General features: G+C 38.0%; 2 protein-coding genes across 20 annotated transcripts in view; one reads left to right on the forward strand and one right to left on the reverse strand.

Annotated features, from left to right (window-relative positions):
* The window catches only part of LOC101328244 (1-acyl-sn-glycerol-3-phosphate acyltransferase delta), a 1,425,233-nt gene extending 1,423,815 nt beyond the window's left edge, over positions 1 to 1,418 (reverse strand). For 11 of the 18 annotated variants that reach the window (XR_004529329.2, XM_033867950.2, XM_073789810.1 and 8 more), the window contains exon 1: positions 1,284 to 1,418. Coding sequence is in view for 14 of the 18 variants with exons in the window: in XM_033867950.2 (XP_033723841.1) it covers positions 1,284 to 1,290 (7 nt within the window). In the remaining 4 variants the exon portion in view is untranslated. The remainder of the gene's footprint in view (positions 1 to 1,283) is intronic. The other 7 variants (XR_012324969.1, XR_012324970.1, XR_004529330.2 and 4 more) reach the window with 3 other exon arrangements.
* PACRG (parkin coregulated) overlaps positions 1,339 to 15,680 on the forward strand; it is a 515,005-nt gene continuing 500,663 nt past the window's right edge. For both annotated transcript variants that reach the window (XM_019951495.3, XM_073789813.1), the window contains exon 1: positions 1,339 to 2,007. In XM_019951495.3, the coding sequence (XP_019807054.1) occupies positions 1,864 to 2,007 (144 nt within the window). In that variant the 5' untranslated portion in view covers positions 1,339 to 1,863. The remainder of the gene's footprint in view (positions 2,008 to 15,680) is intronic.

Below are 15,680 nucleotides of genomic sequence, written 5' to 3' on the forward strand. Positions count from 1 at the left end.
GATTTTTAGATCTTAAATTCTTGCCTGTATATAGCTTCACCAACAATCATACCATGCTAGAAAGGTAAGAAAAATTGGACAACATCCTTAGGTTTTATCATTGTTGCAAACACAGTGTCAGTTAGCTGGCATGATTCTCCTAGTGACGGATAAAACGTTTTACACTTTAACATTCGTTTAATAAATAAAAGATGTAAGTTTATCAGTGCATACAAACTTATATATTTTTAAAAATCACCTTCTACCTTCTTGGATAGACGACATCTGACTTCAGATGTACTTGCGCTTCGTAAGTGGTGCCCATTCAAGAATAATCCCCTAATAAACTCACCAAACCAATACATGATCTACAGGAAATCTGTCATAATAATCTCCCCAAACATCAATGTTTTGTAATCACACTGTGTGTTTCCATTAATTTTCAGAGATAACCCTTAAAATAACTTTTGGCTTAACAATCCTGGAAGACAGGAACTTTTCTAACCTTATATATTACAGGGTTTATAAGCAACTCTAACAGCCACTTCCAAAGCTTTATTCACATAAATGCACCTAGGGCCTTCTGTGTATAAAAAAAGTGTTTTTTGTTTGTTTTTTGTTTGTTTTGTTTTTGCAAAATGAATCGTTAGTTCACTATGCGAAAGTTTTGATCCTTGTTATCACTGACTCAATTATTCTTTCAACTCAGACCTCCAGGGAGAGATTTAGAAGACAAAACCCAAGGGAGCAAGAAGTTTAAATCCATCTGCAGGAATCTGTTTTGACCTCAACCATCGTCCCTAGGCACTGTCCATTAGAGCTTAGCGCTTCGCGAGCGTTTCCCTTAAAGAGTTCTCCGGAGAGTGGGTCCCAATCTGTCCTAAGCGGCAAGACCGCCTCCCAAGCGCCCTGAGGGACGGAAACCGGGGCGGAAGGCGGGGCCTTCCCACAGCCCCTAGAGGTCTAGCGGGCGGTGCGCTCGCTGACGGACCGCGGGACGCAGCCTTCGCCTCGGGCAGCACCGAGGCGCACGCCGGGGTCCCTCGCGAAGTTGGCTCCAGGGGGAAGCCCGTCAAACGAGGGCCGGGTCGGGGCTTAGGACACACACACACTTATTCTCCAGGGCCACGGCGGGCACCGGGGAGCCGGCGGCGCAGGCTGAGGGTGGCGCGGACACCGACACCCTGCCACGGACAGCGGACACGGGCAGCACCCCGGCGTCCCTGTCAGCCGAGGCCCGGCGCGGCGCAACAGCTGGGCGCGAGGCGGCGCAGAGAGGCTGTACCTGTCAGGTACCCACGTACCTATCATGGCCACTGGGCAGTTGGAGGCTGCCGGGCGAGCAAGGGCCTACACGCACGCCGGCGGCCGCCTGCGCCTCACACGAGCGACGCTCCCGGGTTAAATCGTGCAGGAAGCCTGTCCCCCGCGCCCGCCCTTGGGGGCGCGCATGCGCAAAGGGGGCTTAGCCCGAGGCCTTCTGGGAGTCGTAGTTTTAATGCGTAGTCTCTCCTCAGGTCGGTCGCTGCCGCCCGCGGCCCGTCGCCCGCCGCCCTTCCGGCCTGAGGCCTAGGAAACGTCCGTCACAGAGAGGCAGGGTCATTCGGCCGCAGTGTTGACGTGTCGCTTAGCAACCGGGAGGGTTACCTTTGGAAGCTTGTTGCGGCTCTAGCCTCTGTCCTGCCCTCTTCCCGCCCCTCCCCTCCCCTCAACTCCCTTCACCTGGGAGCTGCCAAACATCTGGATAAACTTGGGCACTACGAGGGCGTGAAATTCTACAGTAACGCGCCTTTTTACATTTTTTCCCGACCTCCTTCTCACATCCGTAAAACTCACTGATTCTTTTACTACACGTTTTATGAGAACAAGACATTTTCTAGGAAGATGGTGGCCGAAAAAGAGACCCTGAGCTTAAACAAATGCCCAGACAAGATGCCGAAGAGGACCAAGCTGCCGCTCCTGGTGCACCAGCCTCACTCCCTGGTTTCTGAGGGCTTCACAGTCAAAGCCATGATGAAAAACTCAGTCGTAAGTGATCTTCCTGAATTGAATGTACTCGCTCCGAATCAGGGGACACCAGGTTGTAGAGGATGGCTAGCTCTAGGATGGATTCTGGGCCCATATCTAGGGTGGTCTTTGCCAAAAATGGCAATTACTCGGCCAGTAACAGACGGTGCCCAACAGAGTGTGGAGGTCCAGGCTAGGCTGCTAGAAGGGATCTCGGGCAGCTGACGTACTGTGCCCGTTTCTAAGCACCTTCCTAATAACTCACGGTTTCTAGACCACCTAAATTTACTCTTAAGCTATTTACACAAAGAAGAAAGATCCCCTTTACTTATTGATTCCTAAACTGTCTCACTCAGCAAAAGGCCTTATAGAAGGAGAGTTCTTAGAAATCATAAACTCAATTGCAAAATTTAACATGTGCTGATGTACAGCTGGGAACATAAACTCATTAATTAACAGTAAGAAATTTCATCAATCAACCTAGAAATTTTTAGAATATCCTAGCATTTCTTCTAATAACACTCACAAAATCGCATGTTAGAGTACTAAAAGGCAACTTAATAAGAAGTCTATTTCCAGATAGATCTTTTAAACTATTAATTTTAAACAATCCAAGCTTCTGTTCAAGTATCTCTCTCTGCCTATTAATACAATTCATATTTCATTTCTACTGTTTTGTGGTAGTAAAAATCAACTATTCTCAATATTCTCAATAGTTTACTTAGGAGGAAAAGTTTTAAACTGCACACAAATGGTTTGGGTATGTGCATGATAGTTTAAAAAAAAAAACTTTTAATTTGGTATGCTACACCAGGTTTTACTACTGAGTAAGCACTTGTCTGTGAATGAGCTAGTCAATAATAAATGCAGCTTTCAAATTTGTATAATTTACACTCTGGGAGGATCTGACTTATTGTAGAGCAACTCATTATGTTAAATGAAGAGCATTGCTTTCCAGTGTCACATTATTCGTTTTACATAAATGTTGCAAACCTAATACCTTATTCCTAAACCACATCCTTAAAATACAGGAATGAAACAGATCACCTTTAGATGCTGAGGCCAGATTCCCATGTTGCTACACAAAATGAAATTCTGGTTGTCAGAATGTGTGTCAGTTGAATTGCAATAGTTAAAATTCTTAGAAATAGACTAAAACTTTCTGCTTGTTGTAACTGCAGTCCTTTGGCATGTATTTCATGTGAATATGTGGTCATGGGAGTCAATATAACTCATTTATCAGCAACACAGAATACCATAACATTCAAGCTAATTATTTCTTTTTTTCTTCTAAACAGTATATATGATTATAATTTTAGTGATTTTTTTCAATGTTATATTTCTTCAAAGACATGTAAAAAATTGGTCAGATTCTTTTTTTTCTAAACCTATATTTACAATCACGTTTTCTTTTTAAAAAACATAGCTTTGCACCTAAAGTCATAATTCTGGAAAATCAAGTATTTCAGTACTGACAAATGTAACAAATATGCTTACAAGACTCAAACAAAAAAATCGATTATGAAGCAGCCTTCATTATAAACAACTTATTTGAGATAAATTATCTTTTTATTTCCATATACTTAAGGAAAATCCCTTAGTGTAATATTTATGTCTCCTTTGGGATCCTCAAAAGAGGATGAGTCATTCTTTCACTTCATTTAGTGGAAATCATAATTGTTAGATGCGAACATTATTCATCCATTCATTCATTCAATCAACAATAGTTTTTTTGTTTGATTGTTTTTTGTTTGTTTTTTTAAATCTGAGAACTTGCTCAGCATAGTTCTGGGGATTTGGGATCAGCAAAACAAAGTCTCAGTCCTTAAAACTCCAAGGAGAACCACCACTAACAGCAATGGTCAAGTCTTGATAAAAGAGAGAGACTGTTTATACAAACTAACTTCAGTGGTACAGGAAATAAAACCCTTCCTTTTCGTATCCAATATTAACATCTCAACATTTCTGCCCTCGACAGTGTAGACCTTTCAGCATTACATGGTCAAAACACCCCTCTTTTCTAAGGTTTATTTCTATTCAGAAAATAACATGCCAATCTCCAGCTTTTCTTTTCTTTTTTTTTTTTTAACATCTTTACTGGAGTATAATTGATTTACAATGGTGTGTTAGTTTCTGCTTTATAACAAAGTGAATCAGTTATACATATACATATGTTCCCATATCTCTTCCCTCTTGTGTCTCCCTCCCTCCCACCCTCCCTATCCCACCCCTCTAGGTGGTAACAAAGTATCGAGCTGATCTCCCTGTGCTATGCGGCTGCTTCTCACATGTATATATGTCCATGCCACTCTCTCACTTCGTCCCAGCTTACCCTTCCCCCTCCCCATGTCCTCAAGTCCATTCTCTACATCTGTGTCTTTATTCCTGTCCTACCCCTAGGTTCTTCAGAACGATTTTTGTTTTTTGTTTAGATTCCATATATATGTGTTAGCATACGGTATTTGTTTTTCTCTTTCTGACTTACTTCACTCTGTATGACAGTCTCTATGTCCATCCACCTGACTACAAATAACTCAATTTCGTTTCTTTTTATGGCTGAGTAATATTCCATTGTATATATATGTGCCACATCTTCTTTATCCATTCATCTGTCAATGGACACAGGTTGCTTCCATGTCCTGGCTATTGTAAATAGAGCTGCAATGAACATTGTGGTACATGACTCTTTTTGAATTATGGTTTTCTCAGGGTATGTGCCCAGTAGTGGGATTGTCCAGCTTTTCTTTTTTTTTTTCGGCACACGGGCCTCTCACTGTTGTGGCCTCTCCCGCTGCAAAGCACAGGCTCTCCGGACACGCAGGCCCAGCGGCCATGGCTCACGGTCCCTGCTGCTCCGCGGCACGTGGGATCCTCCCGGACTGGAGCACAAACCCATGTCCCCTGCATCGGCAGGCGGACACTCAACCACTGCGCCACCAAGGAAGCCCTGTCCAGCTTTTCTTAATTGCAACTCCTTGTTCCAAAAGCCAACCCTCAAACCACTTTTCTAGTGTTAGGGCTTGCCATCAGTTCCTCTTTCGAACACTCACTAATTAAATAAGTCACCATTCCATTGCACTTCCCCAAAGGCTTGTAGAACTATATCCTAAGGAGGTATATGGAGACTCCCAATGTTTCACTGAGGGTGCTTTAGTAATATAAGTATACAAGCTTAATCATAGACAGATATGATCAGGTGGGCTGTGCAAGCCGAAATCCTTAAACAGTCATAATCTATGTATGTGAATGCAAAATTATTTACAAAATAATGATAAATATGTAAGTAGCTAGTTTTTTTTTTAAATCCTGATGTCAAGTGTTCTTCAACTGTAAGTAGTTCCTTTACCTATGTGAAATTGTTGTTGCATTCTGTATAGAAACAAGCAATGAGAAAACTGCAATCAGAGAATAATAATCAAATTCATATTATTATAATGTTTGACTCAAAAGAATGATAGGAGATGCAGAATTTGAAGATTTCCTAGTTTATTTTCCCTTTAAAGGCCTTGTTTGTGGTCTGATAGAACCTATAACCAGAAACCAGTAACCCAGTGTTGCATTGGCTTCTTCTCAACAGATGGTAGCTGCTTTCTGTGCTAACCTACCTTATCATAAAGCAAGTTAGGATATGGGCCCAAGGTTATGATGAATGAGATGCTGACTTCAACTGAAGCTTTATACTACATCTTTCCTTTTCAGTAGACTATAGATGTTTTATGCTCAAAGTTTATGGGAATGGGAGAAATAATTCTTTAATATTACTTTACTTATATAGAAACTTTTATGCTTACAAATTCATTCAACACATAGGAGCAATGGTCAGTATTTATAAATTATATATTAAGATATTGATTTGGCTGCTGTAACGGTGACCAAATAACAATAGTTTAACTAAGATGGAAGTTCTCTCAGAGTCCAAGTTTGTAGGCAATTCATGGAGACTGGGCACTACTTCCCAATGAGATAGGTCCAGGGACTTAGGAGCCTTGTATATTCTTGTTTTGCATCCTGCAGGATGATGCCCTGAGTCCAGGTGAGCTCACCATCACCAGGGTCAAATCCCTACTCTCAGGATGGAGGAAATAAGAAACAGAGTGCTTCCTTTTATGAGCATGACCCAGACACAGCACCCCACTTTCATTCACATCCCACTGGCCAGAGTTTAGTCATAGGCCTATATTTTCCCTTTTTGCAAAAGCCTGTGAAAGACTGACCCTTGCAGCAACTCTAGGCCCCCATACCTGTTCCTTCAGGAAAAGGGCTAAGAGTTATATCATTCCAAAAGAGCATAATCTCCAACACCTACTTCATGCAAGAGGAGAGAAAAATGAGTAAGGAGCAACCTGCAAGAAAAAGTAGGAAGAAATGGAGAGCAAGCAGCATGTTCCAGAAGCTGCACTCATCACTTTTGCTCAAATCCATTGCCAAACCTAGGCTTATGGCAACAACCACTTACAGGAGAGGCTGGGAAATGTAGTCTCTGACAGGTAGCTCTGTGTTCAGCTAAAACTTGAGGCATTTCATTACTGTAGCAAAAGGAAGAACAGAAATGTGGGGTTTATTCGAAGTGTCCACCGTGAGAGTTAAATATTGCTAGAAAAGAAAAGAAGAGGGACAAGTAAAACAATTACAGTACAAATAAATGCACATCCATGGTAAGGCTTACAAATACCTACTTAGGACAGTGGAAGTGCTAATGATGAAGGGACCAAGTGACAATAATCTCATTGAGACCCTCATTACCTTTTGTCTAGGTTTTGGCAGTATCATCAAAACTGGTCTCTAGACTCCATTCACCAATCAGTTGATTGCCTCAATCAACTATCAGTACTATTACGCTTATCCTTCCAGTACAAAGTTCTCTTATTATTGCTGAAAGCTTTTGGAGATCACTGGTTCTTATAGCAAAAAATCATGGAACCTCCACAAGACCAGCAAGGCCTTCTGTGATCTAACCCTATTCTATGGATTTAATTTCATCTCCCACTATTCTCACTTGCTTCCACCAAATTAAACTGTAACTCTTCATTGCTTTGATTTTGCTTGTGTTGTTCCCTTTGCTTCAATGCCCTTCTCCCTACATATCTGCAAACACAAATCCCTTCAGTCATTAGGTAACAAATGATCACTGACTGTGCCATACACTCTTTTAGGTGCCGGAAATCTAGCAGTAAGGAAGAGGCTAAATGCATGCCATCAAGGAGCTTATATTTTTGCAGCCAGCTAAGAGGCCAACTGCTTCAAGATGACTCCCCTAATTCTCTTTCTCAACCAAGATGGAAACTTATTTTTGTTCATTGTTTTCTACCATGTATTAGAGTTATGTCTACCCATGTTTTACCTCCTCGAGTAAATTCCCTGTGAGGGCAGAATCTGTGCCCAGGTCATTTTTTTCATCCTAACAGCACCTAACAATGTACTCAATAAATATTTGATGAATGAAGGAAAGCAATTCTACACTTTTCTATTATCTCATCGCTTTCCTCCTGTTGTTATAACTGTTATCTGTCTTTAGTTTGTTTGTTTTTTTTAAACCACCCTCCTCCAATTGAGGAGCCCAGAAGTTCCCTTTAAAACTCAGCCAGATGATGACATTGATCACTTCAGATCCTCAGGTGGCTCATCTTAGTGTAAAGCTGAAGTTTTTAAGCTCCTATAAGGCACTATGTAATCTAGCTGCCATTTCTTCTTTATATGTATAACTTAGTACTTCCTCCCTCCCTCGTTCTGTTCCATCCACAATAGTTTCCTTGCAGTTTCTTGAATACACCAGTTACACAGCTGCCTCAGTACCTCTGCCCTTCCTGTTCCCTCTGCCTGAAATATATTTCCCCCTACATATCACCATCTCTTGATCCTTCAAATATTTGTTCAAAAAACTAACTTTTTAGTGAGGCCTCTCTGACTATTTAAAATGTCAGCCTCTTAATAACCCCCTCCATCCCTGTTTCAGCACACCCATCTTCTTTCCCTTTGTTGTATTTTTCCATAGACACTGATCACTCTCTAATATTAATCTAGTTTATCCTATGTCTTCTTCCACTACAGAGTAAGCTCCTTGAGGGCAGGGAATTATTACTGTTTCACTCACTGCTGCATATCCAGCTCTAGAAAAGTTCCTGGCACATAGTAGGAGCTATTATTTTTTGTCAAATGAATTAATGAATGACCATGTTTTATACTATAATTAGCAATCATCTTCAAATTAGCAACTTCAAGGAAATGCTAATGGTGTTAAATAAGTATAAAATATAGGAATGAGAATAATTTAGAAATGTTTTATGCCATTTTTAATTAGCTTCTTATTAAAGTTATACATGCCCATTGTAAAATGTTTAAGTGGCTTGGCTTAGCAAAGCTCTCTCCTATTTAATATTACGGGGAAAATTTTAACCTTTTTTTCGCTAGTCCTCTTATAATTTCAATGTTTTATTTTAAAGCTTTACTTCATCTTAATTCATTTTGGTTTAAGAAGTGAGGTATAAATTTTATTATATTTTTTCCAAATTGGTCAAAAGTTGTTGCATTACCTTTCACATATAGTTAAACTGGATTATAAAAAAAAATCTGCCTATTTAATTTGAATGCTCTGCCAGTGCTATATGTATATTAATGATAGTGGCTTTGTGTATGCTTTAATATGTGATAGGGCTCATCATCTCTGTTCCATTTCTGTTTCTGAGCAATCCTATGAGGAGTCAGGGCAGACTTTTTTTTTTTCCATTCAGCATATAAATCTCAGACAATTTAATTTTTTGTTGTTGTGGGTCACCTATTAAATGGCAGAGCAAAGAATGTATGCTATATTACTAGATTTTTCTAACTGAGAACAATCCTCTCTTGATCACTTTTTTTAGACTTTGGTAGATGCATAACATGCAAGTGGAAAATGTACACATATCACTTGATAAATATTAAACAAAACACACTGGTGTAGCCAGAACCCACATCAAGAAACCTTACCAACACCACAAAACCCCTTCAGGACCTTTCCAGTCACTGCCCATATACACCCTAAGCTAACCTTATCCCAACTTCTGTCAACAGATTTCTGCTTATATTCATGGAATCATAGAGTATGTAGTTGTTTTATGTCTGACTTCTGGGATCACCATTGTGAAATTCACCCACATTACTGCATATGATCATAGGTCCTTAATACTCATTTCTTTCTACTATTTTCACATGGGAATATAACATAATTTATTGATCCATTCCTGTGTTGATGAGTATTTATGCGACTTCTAGGTTAAGACTTACAAATAGTGCTACTAGGAAAATTCTAGTATTTTTTTTAAACTGAGGTATAGTTGATGTACAATATTATATAAGTTTCAGATGTACAACCTGGTGATTCACAATTTTTAAAGATTATACTTCATTTATAGTTATCGTAAAATATTGGCTAAATACCCTGTGCCAGTGTCCATTCCCTGTGCCAAGGACTATGTCCTTGTAGTTTATTTATTTTATACATAGTAGCTTGTGCCTCTTAATCCCCTACCCCTACTTTGCTCATTCTCCCCTTCCCTCACCCCACTGGTAGCAACTAATTTGTTCTCTATATCTGTGAGTCAGTTTCTTTTTTGTTATATTCACTAGTTTGTTTTATTTCTTAGATTCCATGTATAACAGACAATATTCCATGTGATAACAGGCAGTATTTGTCTTTCTCCGTCTGAATTATTTCACTAAGCATAATACCCTCCTGGTCCATCCATGTTGTTGCAAGTGGCAAAATTTCATTCTTTTTTATGGCTGAGTAGTAGTCTATTGTATATATGTACCACATCTTTTTTATCCATCCATCTGTTGATGGACACTTAGTTTGCTTCCATATCTTGGCAATTGTAAATAATGTTGCTATGAACATTGGGATACATGTATCTTTTTGGATTAGTGTTTTCATTTTCTTCCAGTATATACCCAGGGTGTAATTGCTGGATCATATGGTAGTTCTATTTTCAGTTTTTTGATGAACCTCTGTACCGTTTTCCACAGTGGCTGCACCAATTTACATTCTCACCAACAGCATACAAGCGTTCCTTTTCTCCACATCCTCGCCAGCATTTGTTATTTATGGTCTTTCTGATGATAACCGTTCTGATATGTGTGAGGTGATATCTCGTTGTTTTGATTTGCATTTCTCTGATGATTAACAACGTTGAGCATCTTTTCATGTGCCTGTTGGCCATTTGTATGTATGTCTTCTTCAGAAAAATGTCTATTCAGTTCTTTTGCCCATTTTTTAAATTGGGTAAATTTGCTAAAAAAAATAAATAATGCTAAATCTATGTCAAACAGCATACTGCCTGTATTTTCTTCTAGGAGTTTTATGGTTTCTGGTCTTACATTTAGGTCTTTAAACCATTTAAAATTTATTTTTGTATGTGGTGGAAGAAAATGTTCTAATTTTATTTTTTTACATGTAACTGTCCAGTTTTCCCAGCACCACTTATTGAAGAGACTGTCTTTTCTCCATTGTGTATTTTGCCTTCTTTGTGATAGATTAATCTACCATAAGTGCATGGGTTTACTTCTGGGCTCTCTATTCTTTTCCATGTATCTGTGTGTCTGTTTTTGTTTGTTTGTTTTTGCCAGTATCATACTGTTTTGATTACTGTAGCTTTGTAGTATAGTCTGAAGTCAGAGCGCATAATACCTCCAGCTCTGTTCTTCTTTCTAGGACCTATTTTTGGACAACATATGTAAGAATGTCCAGGTTGCTGGGTCCTAGGGTTTGCATATGTTTGCTTTAGTAACTATATAAAAACCATTTTCAAAATTGAGTTTTCAAATTTAAACTCCTGCCAGCTCTGAATAAGAGTACCATTTGCTCTATAATATCATCGATAACTACTATTTTCTTTATTTTGCATTTTAGGTATTCTAGTGGGTGTATAATGTTATCTCATTGTGGATTTAATATTCATTTTTATTCTGACTAATGGAGTTTAAGACTTTTTAATTTATTTATTGGCCATTTGGTTGTCTTTTGTGAAGTGCCTTTCTGGACTTTTGCCTCCTTTTCTCTTGGCTTGATTGGGTGTATTTATTTGTAATGATTCTTATTCTTCATATTTTATTCTAAATGATATAAAGCAATTGTCAAATACATGTATTGCAAGTATAGTTTCCCTGTCAGTGAGTTTCCTTTTCATTCTCTTAATGGTGACTTTCATCCTCCTCTTTTTAAAATATACATTTGTGAGAAAAAAAAAGATCATAAACATTTTCTTATGTATTTTTTATAATGTTTTCCTCAACCAATTTCAATAGTTTCACAATAAGATATGTATATATTGAGACAAAAGACTTTGAGAATAAATTAGAATGATCAGAAATAAAATAGAACAAACAACAGTGAAACAATGAAATAAAATGTAATTAAAGTAGGAAGCTTGAGCTTAAGAAGAAGAGAATCAATTTTTTCATTCATAAGCATCAGTATATTTATTGATTGATGTTCACATTTCATTCTGAGCTTCTTGGCATCAGAAGGGGCCAAAAGGGGAACATTATACATTTCTCATTATCATAAAAGAAGTAGCCTGCCAATCCTTGTAGGGAATTCAAGCTTTCTCTACACTGAATTCTCAGAGAAACTGATCCTGTAGCATTTTAAATACATGCAACGCACCATATCTATATTTTTATTTCTTATTTGAAATACACTAGCCAATTTCATCCACAACAGACTTCAGTAAGGGCCAGGTAGGTGATGTTAAAATCTGTCTTGAGGAACTGGATTTTCCATGAGATTAAATTCACATGGTATATGTATGTAGGCTTTTGATGGTCCAATTTGATCCAAGAACAGAATTCACAGTGCCTACAGGAGAGTGTAGACTTTGTTTTAGCTGTGGTTGTTCTCAGTTCATTTTATGACAGTAGCGAGATAGCTTCTGTTTTTATAAAGTGTCAGAGAGGAAGTGTGTGATGCTATGAGACCACAGCTCTGAATGGCCTGAAAGAGGCTGGAAAGACTTCTCAAAGGGAATCTTGTTTGGTGAAATATAAAAGATGAGGGGGACTGAGGGGAAGAGTTAGGGGCAGTAGGAAAAGGCTCAGAGGCAAGACAGACCAGGTTTCCTGCTCACTCAGTTTTCAATCTTTATTTTATGCTTTCTTTGCCCAAAAGAATTATGTTATAAATTCTATTCATTATATATATGTTTAAAATTCTTTAAATTGTATATATTTTATAGAATATATAAGTAAAGTATATATGTACTTTATGAAAAATGTATGTACATAATACACATTTATATAGCTTGCATATTTAGCTTGTATTGTGTATAATTATAATACCTGCTATGAAATTATACAGATTCCTTCTAACTTGCTAATATTTTACATGTCATTACAAACTCCTCTTGCGCATTTAAAAAAACCTCATAGAATTCCGTTCTTTGAATGTGCCATAATTTCTTTCGTAATTCGCTCAGGTTGCTTTCTGTTTTTTGCTATTATACATAATGACAAAGTTAATATTTTTATACAATTTTTCTGCATTTTAAAACATCTCTTTGAAATATAATTTCTGAAGTAGAATTACTGAATCAGAGTTCTTCAGAATCTGAAGACTCTGATGAAAGTTTGATCTATACCACTCCCTGCAATGCTTGACTCTGCGTGTTCTACTCTCTCCTTGTGGCCTGAGGTTTCTAAGTACCCCAGCCCTGCCGGCTATCCACCTTCCCCACCTGCAGCATGTTGAGGGGATCAATATCTCAGCACCTCTGAAACCCATTCATAATACATATTGTAAATGGATTTGAAACATCTAAGGCTGTGGTTCACAGATTGCAAATTGTAATCACCTGGGTAGCTAAAAATACTGATTTCTAGGTCTATCCTCTAAGATTCTGATTTAATTGTTCTAATTGTGTCTGTAGTTGATTGAATTCGTGTTTAATAGAGGTTCAGAACCTTTAGGGACATAGTATTATGCTATTCAATTTTTTCCAAAGACATTTATTTATTAAGCAGTGTTCTATTCCTTGCTGATTTGTGTTATTCTTTTATTGTATTATAATTATACATAATAATCAGAGATATTTTAGAGGAAATTTTAACCAGTGTGACACAGTTTAAACTGTCATAACTCGGTAATATGTTTAGAAACTGGTGAAGCTAATCTCTCCTGTTAATTCATATCCATAATATTGATTTTTTTTTTTTTTTTTTTTTTTTTTTTTTGCGGTACGCGGGCCTCTCACTGTTGTGGCCTCTCCCGTTGCGGAGCACAGGCTCTGGATGCGCAGGCTCAGCGGCCATGGCTCACGGGCCCAGCCGCTCCACGGCATATGGGATCTTCCCGGACCGGGGCACGAACCCGTGTCCCCTGCATCGGCAGGAGGACTCTCAACCACTGCACCACCAGGGAGGCCCCATAATGTTGATTTTTAATTTTAACATTTTACCAGTTTAGTATTCCAGACGATCTTTTAATAACATACAAAACTGAAACATCCCTTTGAAACTGCAAGGATCATATAAATCACTTGGAAAAAAAATTGTCATGTTTTAATAGTCTTCACTTGTAGTAATATATTTTATCACTTCATGTTTATAGGTGTCAGTTTTCCTAAGAATATTTATATTTATTTTATATCCAGCCTCTTTTAATCTAATAACATTCCCATTGAATCTCATGTTTTATTTTAATCATGTTTTTCTACATTTTGAACAATGTAAGTATACAAATAAGTGTGGAAAATAGGCATGTATTCATCTAGATTTTATAAAGAATAATGTTTTTTTATAATAATGTCATATTCTTTTAAATAAACTTCTAGTCTTATAGAAAAATAAACAGATCCTTGCTAAAGGATCCTCATTCCTTCTCCAACCCTCCATCCTTCCATCCCTAGAGATAACCAAGATCCTAAAGTTTGTGTATATCACTTCCAAATATAAATGGTTCATATGTATATGCATCCATACGTTTTGTAACTCTGTATATGTGTGTGTGTGTGTGTGTGTGTGTGTGTATAATTAAAATCTGGGCATTGTTCTTGCCTTTCCACCTGAGCTATTCTGTGCATATTTCTGTAATGCCTTTGAGCTCATATTCAATTCATAAACAGGGGAATAATGTCTGTATAAGTAGGAGGTTCATATGTAATCTTCCCCATGTTTTTAATATTTTGTGCCAAGTAAGAGCAGCTAATTGAAAAGTATTCTAACAGCTAAATGCAGCATGATGACAGAGTAGTACAAAGTAATACGAAGTAATGCCCACAGTACCAACTTCTCCTGGTTCTGTTTGTGTTCTTGCTGTTAGAAGTATTGATACTTAGTATGAAGCAAGCTCCATCTTTGTACATCCTTACAGCACCTCCTATCATCATTTTCTTTAAAGGTACAGCACTATATTTACTCCAGGATTTCATTTTCAAAGGTTAGAAATTTAATAATTTTAACTATGCTAGTACATTTTTATCAGAATGATTAATATGTGCTCTGGTTATAAAGTCACAGAGATTTTTATGAGCTTCTTAAACATTATTTTTCCCATAATTTTTCCCCATACACCTGATCATTTCTAGTAAGCCACTTTGCAGAACAGTTTGTTTTTCAGGAATATTTGTCCTGTTATAGCAGAAACACTTGTAGGAAATTTGTTTACCTGCTATATCATATTCCATCACATGAACAAGCCAGTTTGTTTATTCATTCTCTTACTGAGGGACTGTTAGGTTTGTACATTGCAGCATCACATCATCCTTGGTTAGGACTCCCTGTGCCATATGCCAAAGTTCACCATCTGTGGAATTGTTGGTAAGGAGGTATAGCTTCAACTTCAACTTTAATAGAGCTTGTCAAATTGCTTTCCAAAGTTTTATATTTATACATATATTGTTATATGTATGTATATAACTATATATATAGTTACCAACAGCTGTTTCCCAAATCCTAGTCATTTGGTGATATCAGACTAAAAATGGTGCCAATCTGAAGGACATGAAATGTTATCTTGTTTTAATTTTGCATTTCCCTGATAACTAGTGACATATTTTCTTTTCATAGTTTATCATATGGGCTCTTTCCTCTGTGGTGTGCCTATTTCTAGTCCTTGCTCATTTTTCCTGTTGGGTTGTCTGTCCTTTTCTTATTGATATATTGATGTTGTTTATATACTCTGGATATGTACATGTTCTGGATATGGACCCAACGTATTGTCTCCTAGCCTGTGACTTGTCATTATACTTTTTTTTTTTGCATTTTCTTTGATGAACAGAAATTGTAGATTTAATTTTAAATATTTATGTTTATCAGATTCTCCCATTATGGTTTGTATATTTTGTGCCTAGTTTCAGAAATATTTTTTGATCCTGATATATTGTTTTCTTGCACATGTTTTATTCTTGTAATGTTTACATATAGATTATTATTTAGTCACTAATTCATTTTTTGAGATGAGAGGTAAGGCTTTAATTTGATCTGTTCCATATGCAGAGCCACCCATCTAGTACCATTTTTTTTTTTTTTTTTTTTTTTTTTTTTTTTGTGGTACGCGGGCCTCTCACTGCTGTGGCCTCTCCCGTTGCGGAGCACAGGCTCCGGACGCGGAGGTCCAGCGGCCACGGCTCACGGGCCCAGCCGCTCCGCGGCATGTGGGATCCTCCCAGACTGGGGCACGAACCCCTGTCCCCTGCATCGGCAGGCGGACTGTCAACCACTGCGCC

Source organism: Tursiops truncatus, chromosome 12 (assembly GCF_011762595.2).
Source record: "Tursiops truncatus isolate mTurTru1 chromosome 12, mTurTru1.mat.Y, whole genome shotgun sequence".
Classification (NCBI taxonomy): domain Eukaryota; kingdom Metazoa; phylum Chordata; class Mammalia; order Artiodactyla; family Delphinidae; genus Tursiops; species Tursiops truncatus.